The sequence below is a fragment of the Chenopodium album genome, chromosome 17, assembly GCF_948465745.1.
Source record: "Chenopodium album chromosome 17, dcCheAlbu1.1, whole genome shotgun sequence".
Classification (NCBI taxonomy): Eukaryota; Viridiplantae; Streptophyta; class Magnoliopsida; order Caryophyllales; family Amaranthaceae; genus Chenopodium; species Chenopodium album.
In genome coordinates, this window is record NC_137850.1 from 41,587,808 (window position 1) to 41,602,323 (window position 14,516).

The window sequence follows — 14,516 nt, forward strand, 5'->3', positions numbered from 1 at the left end:
CCCAATGACAAAAAGGCGAAAGACACAAGATGCGATCAGCAATACTTCATCATTTAATGTAACGATGGTCGTATAATCAACTTATGTAGAATATGCCTTTTCGCTGCATATATGTAATGTTATCTTGGTGGCTTCATTGTTGTAGTTTTAGCTACGTAGTTATTGTATGTAATTTTTTAATCTTCTAAGTTTACATTGTTTATTATATTACTAGTATATTGAATAAAAACTTATATTTCGAATCAAGTCTTTTATGAGGACTGAGGAATAATGGCAGAATTAGTCAGTGGCTGTTTGTATATTACATAGAGATGGATGAGAGTCTGAGACCAACTGTTGGATAACCAAGCTTGTGAAGGTTGCACAAGTTGGAGACTGCTAACACAACGGCAAGAGAGCAGCAATAACAGTCGATCCAACAACGGTCTCTTGATATAGTTCCAATGTTGGCAGTGTACAAGCACAAGGGAGAACAAGTCCAGAAAAGTTGCATTACCAAATTAATAATCAATAGGTACAACAGACAAGTATATAACTGAACTTGTTTGACTAGAGCTTGTGATTATACTGAGAATGCTAGTTGCTAACAAGGTAAATCATGTAACAACTAACAATTGATGATAGAATTGATGAATGGCAAAGCATAAATCGAACAACATAAGGTCATTATGATAGCAAGCTAGGCAACTAAACGGATAATCCACAGAATGAAATTATAAACTACTCAAGTACACCTACAGAACACATCAGTAACACAATCACCATCCTGTGGCTGATTTAAACATTTAAAATTTAGAAAGAAAAAAAAAGGGCACCTACTTAAAGGGTCTCTGTCAGAATCACATACATTCTGAGGGTTCTGCATGAAACTGCAGATATCTAACACCAGATAATCATATAAATAAGGTCTAATCCTTAGATGACTTGTTAATGAGAGATTTGTGGATGTGAGGAATAACTCCACCACCAGCAATAGTTCCTTTAATCAGCGTATCAAGTTCCTCATCTCCACGGATAGCCAGCTGCAGATGCCTAGGAGTGATACGCTTCACCTTCAGATCCTTACTTGCATTTCCTGCAAGCTCCAATACTTCAGCAGTCAGGTACTCGAGGATGGCTGCAGTGTAAACAGCAGCCGTTGCACCGACCCTCCCATTTGCAGTTACCCTAGTCTTGAGCAGACGGTGAACACGACCCACAGGAAACTGCACATTAATCAAAAAGATATCTCAGCAAAATAAATAGCTCACCAATAATAAAACATCAGAAATCAACTTAAACATAACTGTGCAGCAATAGTTAATGCAAAGAGCTTTCAGTATCAGCAGTCAAAGAGGGCTTCAGCCTTCAGGATGAATGTCATGAGCTTTACAGGCTAGCAAAGAGCAATGATACGAGGCAAATAGCCCAAAAAATGAAGCATTTAAAGTGCCAATTTGTAGTGTTTATAAATTTAAAAAAAAAAAATTGAGTTCCCATGAAGGACTTCTTTTTATTTGAAAAAAAAAAAAAAAAAAAAAAAAAGAGAGATATTGCAACATCAGCTGGAAATTATGATGACAAATTTCTTATATATTCTCAACTTTTTGCAACAAAATTTGTTTCATCATTAAAATTGACATAATGTGAACATATAATGCACCCATCTATTTTGGCACGATGTCCATAAATATTTTCAAAACAGGGGCATGTCAACGAATCAACACTTAATGACAGATCAAGTAAAGGAAGGTAAATTTACTATTTACTCCACAAAGAGCTACCAACACTATTGCAGCTTCACCAGGATTCCCTTAAACTAGATTCCTTCCGATTCAAGCTTTATTATTTTATTGCCAGCACCAATTATAAAGATGCAACAAACAAGCTGAACTTACTTGGAACACAAGTATACTTTTTTCTGCATAGAATGATACATTTCACAACAAGAACAAAAAATAAAGAAATTCTTCTTAAAACACTAGCCAAAAATGTAATTCACAAAATTGTCAATGCTAAGTAGCTACAGAATGACTTGCTATTTTGTAGAAAGATACTAAAACCAGATCCAGAATGTTTCGACCCAAATTCATTATCAATTTCTGTTTTTAGTTTTGGCAATGAATCCAATTGTAGACATTCTCCTCTCACCTCCTTACAGCATATGTATAATAAATCATTCAAGCAAGATCTCTCTGGAAAAATATGACACTATCCACTACAATCTTACAAATCTCTCATATTTAAAACTTGTAAAACCTCACTCAAAGGGACCTACTGCAGTTTAGTTCCTGTGAGAACTCTGTTATAGACTGATTTTCTGATGTTAATATTGTATGAATTCCAAGAATTAGTTAAGATAAAAGCTTGATAATTTGATAGATAATGGCTGAAAGCTTACAAAGGTAGTACGTAGTAGGTTTAGCCTACAACTCTCCTGTTAGCAAGTTAGCAACTTGAGGTTGCAACTCTCTATTCCTATAACCCAATTCATGCCTACTTTCTTCTTTCTACTCTCTCTCTATTTATACTCAAGCAAGGCTACTAATAACACTAAACTTCCTAAAGTGCCCTTTCTAAAGATTGGTCTATTACAAATTCACACACACCTATCACCATACTATGGAAAAGAAAGTCATTCTCCAGGGTCCAGACCTTTTTTCTTTTAACCTTTGAATTGCTCACCAAAGAACCCCAAGTTTCAACCTCAAGTTTCAAGCTCAACATAAAAATAACGCAATCAAATGATCAACTTCATTGTCCCACCAAGATAAATGCAACAAAGAACCCCAAGTTTCAACCTCAAGTTTCTCTGAACACAAAGGTTAAATTCATCGCTTTACAATGTGATGTCCTGCTGTTGACAATATTTTCAGGGACTAAAAAGCACACAACCTAACCCTATCCACTATCCAGCCATATCATGTCTTTGAATTAATAGTTGGAGAAAGAACAGAAACCACAGATACAACAGCTTAAACAAAACAGTCTTCTTTTACAAATGCAGATGAACTATGCAAAACAGTACTGTGGACTGAAAGGAAGCAGATGGAGAGGGCAATACTCCTCATAATTGATTAATTATGAATATGACTATCAAATAACACTCAACAAAAACAAGACCTCATGAGATTGGTGGTCGTAGTCAAGAACCTTGAACCTGATATTTGTGACTTTAATGACTCAAGATTGACCAAAATTGATGCTTTAACAAAAACACGAAATACAAAATTCCCAAGGACTAATACAACTGACATCATAAATCAGTCAACTAATCCTAACCAAATTCACTTTATTAATGATTAAATTAATCTTATACTTCAAAAAAATTGCACCACAAAATAGCCAAAACCCAAGTCAAATCTCATCGCAAAAACTTCATTGCAACCTACAAGAATCCATTTCAATAGCAATTCCAGGGACAATCTTGAATTAATCAGAAAAGATGAGTTTTGAACTTCACATCACTCAATGTTCAAAGGTTAATTCTACTTCAATCCTGGCCTCCAAAACCAGCACATCCAACAAGCATTACAACAATTCATACCCAAAATTACAACATCAATTCGGAACAACGAATGACAATTAACACAGCCCCCACCCCAAAAATATCCCAAATAAAGAATTTCGCAACCAAATTCAAAACCCAGAAATCCCATCAACTAATCTCATGAAAATCATATCAAATAACACAATCACAAGACAATTAAAGTGATTTGAACAAAACCCAACAAGCAAAATTTCTCAAATTTTGAACAAACAAGCGTAGATCTACAAAAATTACATCAAAAAACCCAGAAAGAAATCAGAAAAAAGGGAAAAGAAAAGACCTGAAGACCAGCACGAGAAGAACGAGAAATGGGGGCTTTCTTATCTTTGTCTTTGTTCAATCCGGAAGATTTGCCAGTAATCAAACCCTTTGCTCCTTTGCCTGACATTTTTGGGGTTAATTCAAAAAATGAAAGGGTTTTTGGTTTCCCTCCCAAAAGAAGAAGAAGAAAAACTTTGAGTTGGGTTTGGGAATTTGCGGAAAACACCCGGATTGCCAAAGTGGATTTTCGGGGAGGAGAGAGAAAGAGATAGAGAGATGGGGGAGATTGAGAGGAAGTGTGGATTTTTTTATTTATACTTGGAATCAAGGAGAGAGAAAGAGGGAGGTGGCCGAAAAGGAAACAACTTCTTGAGATTTTATTGATATGACTAGGAGTTGACGATACTATCCCTTCCAAAGTTTCAATACTCCCGTATTCGAAAGATGTACCCATATTCATACCCGATGCTCGATATTTATGTTTGGACTTTTAATGTATTGTTTTTTTACCCATATTTATATCCGATATTCGATATTCTATTTGGACTTTTAAGTTGTATTTTTTTTATTAAGGTAGATCTTTTCAAATTGGCCCGGTTCAATCCGATTTGATTTTTAAATTTTTGGGGGTTTGGGCAACCTACAAATTCAATTTTTAGTTAAATTTTGAGCCGAATTTATTTTGACCCGAAAACCCGCTAATTTTGACCCCCCCCCCAAGTAGCAAGTTTGAGCATGATTTTCTCGATCCATAACCTTGGCGTGAAACGCACCACTCTTTTTTGGGCAAGATCTAATCCGTGAATTGTGATCACCTATGAAAAAGTTCGTCCAGGCTAGAACACGCCATGGGTCATCTTGGGCCAAATTTGATGAGTTATACACTTATAGTGTCTTGGCAATTAATTTTATAGTATTCGCACATTTTTCACTCGCTTTATTATTACTAACAATTCATTTGATAGTATATGTAATATCCCTTATGATTGCTTTAAATGGATTTGATATACTACTCAATATCAACAAGATGCATCTTCCTTTTAGAGAGTTCATATGCTGAGATACTCCGTAGTTAAGCGTGCTTGGCTGGGACCTGGGAGTAGTATTGGGATGGGTGACCTTCTGGAAAGGGCCGGGGTGTTACAGTATATTAATACAATTGTTTTATAAACATTAGGTTAAAGTATAGTTAAATGTGAATATTAAATCAAATAGACTGATACGAATATAACATCTCACCATTCTCACATTTCAGCTCATTTTAGTCCAATTCAGTTTAGCTCAATAAATGTGAACAAGCCCGAAGTAATGCAATACTGTATTAATAAATTAAAATAGAAGAAATGTAATAAGAATATATGTTTGGTTATATTTTGTCCTAAAGTCAAAACAAGAGCATTATTTTGGGGTGTGAGTATATAGACTACTTTGATACATATTTGTTTACATTTTATAAACGAAACTATATTCTACTCCGAATAATTCAACTTAAGAGCACCCAAAAAAAAAAAAAAAAAAAAAAAAAAGCCTTTCTGTATGTTCAATTAGCCCTTGAAAAGAAAAATATAATGTTGTAAAATATACAAGTAAGATGAAACTATTGACAAAAGAATAATACTTGCATTACTTGCATATATATGTATTTTTTATATTAAAAAAAAATATTTAAAAGACTAATCTCCCATGCTACACTTCTACGTATGAATTTTTATGAAAATCCTTCCATCATGATGTAAACGTAACCTTGTTCGTCGCCAGATGTTCTCCTGCAAATAACCATATAGAAAGTGCATTATTTTAATTGTCACATAAATAGGCTTGAAAATGTCGAATTTAAGAGGGAAATTACATAGCAAATTAAGGTAAAATCGTGATGGATATAAATCAAGTAAAGAAAACGCATGAAACTCTTAATAGGGATAATAAACACGAACAAAACCCACATACTCATGAACAATTTATAATCAGTTTGAACAAATGGTTTCATTTTTTGATTAGCCATTTAATCGAGCTAAACTCAATGTCTAAGACATTCGTCTTGTACACCTAACATATTTTATTAGATTGTTATATATCCTCTACCCTAAAGCCTAAATTATTAGTAGAATGACATAGTTAAGAGATTTTTTATAACAAGACTTAAGCCTAATACTACCTTATATTTCTAATTAATTAACAACATGTATATTATACGTATTGACTTATTGTCGAATCATGCAATCCTTTATCAAGCTCAAGTTCAAGTTCAGATCAAACTTGGTTTATTAATTATTATCAAGAGAAGCTCATATATTATTTTAAGTTCAATATTAATCTTGATAAAATCATTTAGGAAGTTTAGTCGTTTCAGCTCAACTTATGGGCTCATGGCCAAACCAAGCATTATTTTAACTTCTTCTTTTAATCTTAATTTTGTTTGTTGAATTGGATTTTCTTAGGTCAAAAGGGGGAAAAAATAAGGTACCTTGTATAGAAAACAAAAGCTGCAGACCCAAGAGCAACAAGCCCAACAAAGATGAGAAATGCGATCATCAAATTGGATGTTCTACTATGCCTTCTTTCCTTTTCTTTGCCTTTGCTCACTACGCAACTTTGTAAATTGCATGTCTCTCTTACTATGGGCTGTCAATTCAAAAAAAATAAAATAAAATGCTTTTATTATCATAATAATAAAGAGAACCATATTTAATGAGAGGATAATCAATAACTCTAATCTAATACTCTTTCCATTTTAAAAAGTTCGTTTTGTTTTGAATTTTGTTTTTTGAGTACAGTCACTTAATGAGAACGTTTACAGAAAATACATTTATTATTATTACTAGTTTTGTACCCGTGCGATGCCCGGGTTGTTTATTGAATTTTAAGATAAATTTTTAATCTATATGTCAAATTTTAAAATATATCATTGATACAAAATTACTTAGGAATTGATGTGTTTTTGTGGTGATTTAAACTATATAGTAGGCATGTAATGACTAATAATAACATTGGTGAAAAACATTTATTGACCCGTAACCTAAAATATTGACCCTGTCCGAAATGACTCTAGATTGTAAAGTATATTGCTTTAATTGATTAGAATACATTATAAATAATGGATGTGGTGCATTTTGAGCTAATTCCTTCGCTTCAAAAAAATACTATGATACAAAAAATAAATTTATATGATAATTTATGATTGTAATAATTTTTTTTTAATAAAATTATAATTTAATTTGTACATATGAAATATTGATACTTTATGAAAATAAAATTCTAAATTTAATTTGTACATATGAAATATTAGGCAAATGCTAACGAACGCCCTGGGGGCGTTGGATAAAATAGCAAAAAGTAGAAAGATTAAATTAAAATAAATATTAATTAAACCGATCAACGCGTGATTTTATCATGGTTTCCCAAATATGTATCACTTTTGGTAGTATTTTAAATGTTTATCCAACGCCCCGGGGACGTTCGTTAGCAAGATCTTATTATTATTATTATTATTATTATTATTATTATTATTATTATTATTATTATTATTATTATTATTATTAAAAATAATCGGACAAATAAATTGATCTAATTATTTTTTAGACGAATTAAAATGCTTTTATCATTAATTTTTACACAAAAATTGCTTTTTTCATTGGAGTCCAAAAAATTAAACAAAATTGTTCGTGATATTTAATGCTTTATACCAATCTAAATCTGACCCAATACGATGAGTAAACAACTAAACATGCATCACTAAATATCCACACATTAACACATCAACGATCCAACTCATCCATGACCTTTTTTCCTAGCCCATCAAGTTTTATTGTTGAAAATATAAGCCTAAAACTTAGTTTAACTATTTTTATAAACTCTCTTTAAACAACACAGAAGTCAGGATGGCCGAGTGGTCTAAGGCGCCAGACTCAAGTTCTGGTCTTCGAAAGAGGGCGTGGGTTCAAATCCCACTTCTGACAATTTTTGCTCCTAATTAATTTCTTACCTTATTATACAATGTATACTTTTTATAAAGTCTTAATTATATTCTTAGCAATTAATGTTACATCCTCAACCGAGTCAGGATGGCCGAGAGGTCTAAGGCGCCAGACTCAAGTTCTGGTCCTCTAACGAGGGCGTGGGTTCAAATCCCACTTCTGACATTTTTATTTTCCGTCATATTATCATACTCCTGTATTTCTATTTTTTTGCCCCATTTGACTTTGCACAGTCTTCAAGACGAGTACTTAATACAGATAATTTGTTCAATATTATAGGTCAAGTTGCGGAAGTAAGACCAATTATAATAACAATTTAACAAGAGATAATGTTGACCATCCTGAAAATCATGCAAGATAATGAACATACTTAGGCCAATATAGCACATCCAAACTCATAATATTGTGATGAGTAATAATTCTATAAACTTTAGACTCACCTTTTCTTGATCTGAACATTGCTCATCATACACTGGATAATCAGGGGACGAAGTCTCCTCAATTACAGCATAACAATCGACTCTTCGACTCCGAATCCCACCACCACAAGGGGCAGAACACGGTAACCACGGTCCAACAACCCATTCAAACACCTCTACAATGTAAAACAGACTTAAAATAAGCTGTAGTATACTAGCTTTACAACAATTGTACTAGCAGTATTACATAACAAATTTATACCTTTAGGCTTTGGTTGTGAAATCAATTCAGCACCACTTTTACAGTACCCTGATGAAGTATCACCATACACCATATCCGGATAAGAGCAGTCTGCACAACAGACGAATTCGTCGCCATCTTCCACCTTATTCTCACACTTTTTGCACCCATCTTTCACCTTTGTGGGACTTCCTGTTGATCGAATATGTGAATAACAAGCTTCTTAGGGAATTATTATATTATCGCATATTCTTCACTAACAGAATCAGTACTAATTAATAGCCGCACATATTATTTTAACATGGCCAAAAATACAAATGTCACGTTTACTAAAATACAGTAATGGTATGGTTTATGATTGAATTTCCTAGCATGAAACCGTTAAAGAAATTAAATTACCGGCTATGCAGCAGTAAAAATGTGTATGGTCAGGAGGACAGGATGAATATTTTTTCCCCTGGCATTGGCCATAGCAGGTGTTTGACTGATTATACACAAGACCTCCACATTCTCCCTTCAACTTATGTAGGCATGTTTTAGTCCAATAGCATCCTAAATTTCCCATAACAAAACAACCAATTATTAGAAATTTATCAACTATGTTTCAAAAAAGTTGCAAATTTCATATGTAACTTATTTATACCCAGGATAAATTCATTTGTCACATTATTCGTACATTACTATTTCAACTTATGCTATCAACACTTTAACACAACACCAATTAATTCCAGACAGAAGGAGTATACAATATGAACGGGAAAATTTAGGAGGGGATTACCTTGGGAGGGGAAGTCCTCTGAAAAAGCAACAAAAGCAATTGATAGAGAAAGGGCTAGGAGGAGCTTCCACTCCCATTTTGCTTTCTCCATTGAAACTTGATAAATAACTCGTTTATGACCAAAAAATTGATTTTTTGTTGGATTAAAGGGAAGTTTTGGAAGGTGGGTTTAATAATTATTAATACTTCTTATTATGCACCAAAACATGCTTGGTCAAATCACATTACATGTAGGGGGAACTTCCATAATCATTTATTTTTCTCAATTTCTCTCTCCATTGACATTCTTCAACACCAAAAGTTTGATTGTTGGTTAGTTGTATTAAAGGGGAATTTTGGAGTGAAGGCTTGTTTACCATATTTTAATGGAAAAAAGTTCATGATATATAATACTCTTATTTGGCATGCACCCAAATTAAAATTAAATTGTAAGTCGGACGTTATGCATTATGCAACATGGACAATTTTAGACGGCGACCTTGTTGATGTGTTATAGTTGATCATGTGCTTGTACACATAAAATTAAACTTCTAACTTCTTAGTAATTATTCATCAAAAAAAACTTTTTAGTAATTAAGATTTAAGTCTATATATGTATATAACTACCATTATTTTTAGAGTATATTTGTTGACGTATTCTATGTTATATATCTCCGATTCTCCGCAACTTAACATACAATTATACTTCATATCACACATGACTAGAGAAGTAGTCTTTCATTAATTTATCCGAATAATAAATGCAGTATTTTAGTTTTTTGTATAGGCGTGTAAATGATGTTTTTTTTTCCTCATTGATGTTTAAATGAGAATTTGGATATTGATACTTAAATTTACACTATTTTTTAATTATTTTTTTTCAGCACACTTCAAATTGACCTGAAATCAACCTCAAGCCCTATTGTCAAAATAAATAAATAAATAAATGCCAAGCCCGACGCATTGACGGATTTTCCACCCTTGCATCCATGTTAATTAAAGTCAATAATAATTTTTTAAAACTTCACATAAAATAAAGTCAATTGTTCGAAGTGGTAACTGAGTGGTAATTGATAAATGATTGTTAGGTTCAAACGCGGATTCGTATCATGGATTGATTGTGATGAGCTATATAGTTGTGGTGGATGTGTCATGTTTCATGCAATGTGCTTATTAGTTAGTTACATACACATTCGAAATTCATCAAGAAATGTGTCTTAGTGTCATTGTTCATGGTCGCTAAATAAGTATTTCCTCTGATCCCTTCTAAATTAGATGACATGTTTTGACATTTGACACTATTTGTTAACTATGCTTTGACTAATATTTGTGATTTTTAGTAGTTTTTTTTAATGATATAATTAAAGATATATTTTCTATCGAATTTTTAACAAACGTGAGAAAAGAAACATGTTATCTACGAGGAAGTATATAGCATTTGGTAAAATTCATATATTTTGCTTTGGTGTTCATAATCCATATCCCAACTTGCATAGCTACATGTGCTATAGTCTAGAACTAGCTTAGGTGCGGTCCCGTACATACGATTACTAAAAAAAATTATAATTGATTAAAACTATTATAGTTATACTTTAATTAAATCGAGCCCTTTTCCTAAATAATGTTGGGAAATTATCTAATTCCCAAATTACAGCTACTCTTTTTTTAATTCCCATTATACCGTCCACGTCAGCTAAGGAAAACAAACCAATTTTTTTTTTCTCGGTCCAGCAACAAACCGCTACTTCAAGTAGCGGTTTTCCTCAAAACACCGCTACTTGAAGTAGCGGTTTATGAAATTAAAACCGCTACTTCAAGTAGCGGTTTATGGGTTTGTTTTGTAAGTTTTTCTTTAAAAACAAAATATCTGTAAATCAGTAATTAGTAAATACAAACCGCTACTTCAAGTAGCGGTTTCTAATATGTAAACCGCTACTTGAAGTAGCGGTTTTCAGTAGCACACCGCTACTTGAAGTAGCGGTTTTCTAATAAACCCGTTTTTTAAAAAAAATTCCCACTGAACCGGTGACGTGGATGGTAGGGTGGGAATTAGAAAAAGAGTAGCTGTAATTTGGGAATTAGATAATTTCCCAACATTATTTTATTGACACGTGATTATTGCCTAGCAGTTCTAAATTTGTAATAATAATTATTGGTTTTTTTTAATAAGAATTTTTTCATACATAAAAGTTATGATATATTCTTTTTATACTTTTTACTACTTTTTAAAAAATTGATTAGAGCTTTTATAATTTTTTTTCGATTTTTATTTTTACAACTTAAGATTAATTTTAATTAAAAATAAAATTTGGAAAAAACTTCTTGGCTAAATTTTATTTAAGGGAATGGCATGCAAGTAGAGTGTAACAATATGACCAACTAACCAGTAACCATTAGTCAATGCCCCAATGCCCAATGGTCATGGGTTAGAGAGAAAGAGAGAGTATGAGAAATTAAATGTGAATAAGGAGAAAGATAGAGAGTTTGATGACCAAGCAAATTAAAGTCATGATAAATTGATCATGACCAAATTCAATTCACGTTTTTAGTCATGTTGTAAGTCTTGTGAAATGTTGCAATGTGGCAAGAGGATTTACAACTTTACTTTTTTTTTTTAGTTATTTTACATTTATTTGAGAGTAAGAAAAATTTAGTATGAGAAAAAAAAAATAGAGTGATCTCCCTGAAATTGGTTTTTACACAACAAAATTCCACAATTACTCTATTTTTGTTTAAAATTACCTATATACCGTCCACGCCAACTTATTAAAAAATCTGGTTCAGTATAAAACCGCTAATATTAATAGCGAATTTACCATCCATGAAACCACTAATTCAATTAGCGGATAGACATAAATTAGTTTTTTTTTTTTTAAAAAAAAAAAAAAGAGCGAAGCCATACTAATCATGAAGTATAATAATGTTACACACACCTAAACTAATATCAATTTTGAATTTAATTAGCAATTACATCAATTATCAATTACATCAATTATCAATTAATAAAAATGTATCAAATTAGGGCAATCTTTTTATTTGCGTAGAGTGATTGTTGCTGACTTGCTGCCCTTGGTTGCGGGAGGCGGCGGTGCATAAGGCCTTACCATGGTAGCATTGATGAGGGAGGTTGTGCACCACGGCAAGTGAGGAATAATACTAGAGAATAGAGCATTTTATTTTCTTTTTTCATGGAATACTGATCAAATGGCTAGATTCGGAAAATTATGAATATGGCAAAACTCTAAAATGCTATTGAATTAGCGATAAAATAAAGCTCGGCTTATTTACTGATGTGGACATTGTGTAGGGAATTTTTATCAAAAAAAAAATAGAGTTATGATGGAATTTTGGTTTGTTTAAGCAATTTTCATGGAAATCACTAGAAAATTAGAATGTTAATCAAATAAACTTAGGTAGCTTATATATGTGATTACTTTGTCATAATGACATATTTGTACATGTTTAGGCATGTGTGAGCTAGAGTGGAATTGAAAGAGTTCAAAGTTTAGACAAATGATTAAACTATTTATTTGGTGCAAATTAAAAAAGGCCAAGCGTGAAAAATAAAACAAATAAATGCGACGTAGCCACACCTATCACATTCTCCCAAAGAAGATCAATTATTTTGATCGGAGGAACATTGAAATAATCATCCTCTCCTCTTGGATGAAACCTAATTGACAAGCTTATCTACTACTTTATTCTATCCCCTTATAATAACAGAATTAATGAGACTATGCTAATTCTGAGTGCATCATTTATAACGAGGGTGGGCCAACTCTCAAATGTCTCTTGAGTTTATTAAAATTGCAAAGTAAATAATCGTGAATGCCATCCAAAGAAACCCTTGAAACGCTTATTTGGAGACATGTATACTCTAAGTATCAAGTATCTTAACATGAATGCTTATAGAGACATGTGGCTTTAGGTACTCTAAGTTAATGGCATTCAAAGTTAATGTATCACTCTCAAACTCTAGCTATGAGCCTATCACAAAATTTGCATTCTAAACCAACATTACCATAAAATAATTCCATGCACCATTCAATATATGTCATCATATGCTTCATTCTAACCATTCTACACATATTGAGGTTGACGTTCATCAGTTAAGGTAAACCTATATTTCTCACACTCTTTTATTGCACTTGCCTCAAGACTATTAGTGTCAATAAGGGTATGTTCTGTTCAGCTTAATTTCAGTTCAGTTTAGTTTAATTCAGTTCCTGATTTATTTCTCTCATAAACAATTCATTTCAGTTCAATTCAATTCAATAAATCGGGACAGGCCCTAAATCCTCGCTCTATATATGCTTTAAAATAACAAACAACTGACATTGCATGCATAGTACGTAGACTAAACTCAAGATTAGAGAATAAAGCCAAAACTAAATATCTTATATACCAAGTACTCATGATTTTCCCTACTCTCATCACATGCTTAAATAGACTATCCTTAGGTAAAGTAAATAAATAAAAAAGCTAATGGCTTTGAGAGGGAAAAAAAAGAATTTATGCTAAAGACATTTTAATCAAAGTGGTGGTGTCGAATCCAATAATAACAATAACTTATAAACATCTACTATTATCACATTCTCTACCTCTTTCACAAAAGTATCAAAAAGAGTTAATGTGAATTTTCTCATTAATTTTATTTTCTTATTTTCATTTCATGAATAAACACTAGTAAAATAACCAATGTTACCGGTTTCAACATGATATTGGCTTGAAAATTTAGCTAGCATATGTCCGAAAAGCCCAACCCGACTCTGTCCACATATTCCAAGTAGATTTGACCCTATAGTTATTTTTATAATAAACAAGTCGATAAAAATCCAATGATTTGGTATTAGTAGGGGAAGCACCAAAACAAACCCATAGAATTCTGAACTCTAGTTATTCAATTTTCATTCCTATATTTTTTTTTTCAAATTCCTTTATTTACCTAAAATGACATATTCGGTTTTAAATAACATCATTTTACATAGATAAAACTACCAATCGAATGTTTCTCAAAAAAAAAAAAAAAAAAAAAAAAAAAAAACCTACCAATCGAACATTTGAAAGGAAAAATTGCCACCATTAATCCTAACTTTACTCCATCCGACAATATTAATCCCAACTTCAATTTATTCACTATCACTCCTAACTTTAAATCATGTTAATTTTTATCACCCTTAAGTGACTTGAAACCGGTTAAAGAGGTAAACCATGCTAACTTGGGATTACTTGTACGCATGTTGCAACCTGATTGGTTAATAAGTAAAAAAAAAAAAACACTCAAGACCCAACGACAGCCTGCAACCACCCATTGCCAGCCATTATTCCCTTTCCC

The 14,516-nt window shown here is 32.3% G+C and overlaps 2 protein-coding genes and 2 non-coding genes across 5 annotated transcripts; 2 read left to right on the forward strand and 2 right to left on the reverse strand.

Annotated features, from left to right (window-relative positions):
* Positions 1–646: 646 nt before the first annotated feature.
* Positions 647–4,120, reverse strand: LOC145589740 (putative histone H2A variant 3). The gene is made up of 2 exons (XM_081646418.1): positions 3,810–4,120; positions 647–1,205 (listed from the first exon to the last, which is right to left on the reverse strand). The coding sequence occupies exons 1-2, from the start codon at positions 3,915–3,917 to the stop codon at positions 909–911; spliced, it is 405 nt and encodes a 134-aa protein (XP_081502544.1). The 5' UTR covers positions 3,918–4,120; the 3' UTR covers positions 647–908.
* A 959-nt stretch (positions 4,121–5,079) lies between these two features.
* On the reverse strand, positions 5,080–9,405 carry LOC145588002 (uncharacterized). 2 transcript variants are annotated; one of them, XM_081644639.1, is made up of 6 exons: positions 9,203–9,405; positions 8,824–8,976; positions 8,446–8,616; positions 8,205–8,359; positions 6,255–6,412; positions 5,080–5,556 (listed from the first exon to the last, which is right to left on the reverse strand). In XM_081644639.1, exons 1-6 carry the CDS (start codon positions 9,291–9,293, stop codon positions 5,499–5,501), a joined length of 786 nt encoding a protein of 261 aa, XP_081500765.1. In that variant the 5' UTR covers positions 9,294–9,405; the 3' UTR covers positions 5,080–5,498. The 2 variants fall into 2 exon arrangements, with proteins under 2 accessions (XP_081500765.1, XP_081500766.1); XM_081644640.1 differs by lacking the exon at positions 8,824–8,976.
* TRNAL-CAA (transfer RNA leucine (anticodon CAA)) lies at positions 7,663–7,746 on the forward strand. The gene has a single exon. It is a non-coding gene; the product is annotated as a tRNA-Leu (tRNA).
* On the forward strand, positions 7,846–7,929 carry TRNAL-CAA (transfer RNA leucine (anticodon CAA)). The gene has a single exon. It is a non-coding gene; the product is annotated as a tRNA-Leu (tRNA).
* Positions 9,406–14,516: the final 5,111 nt, after the last annotated feature.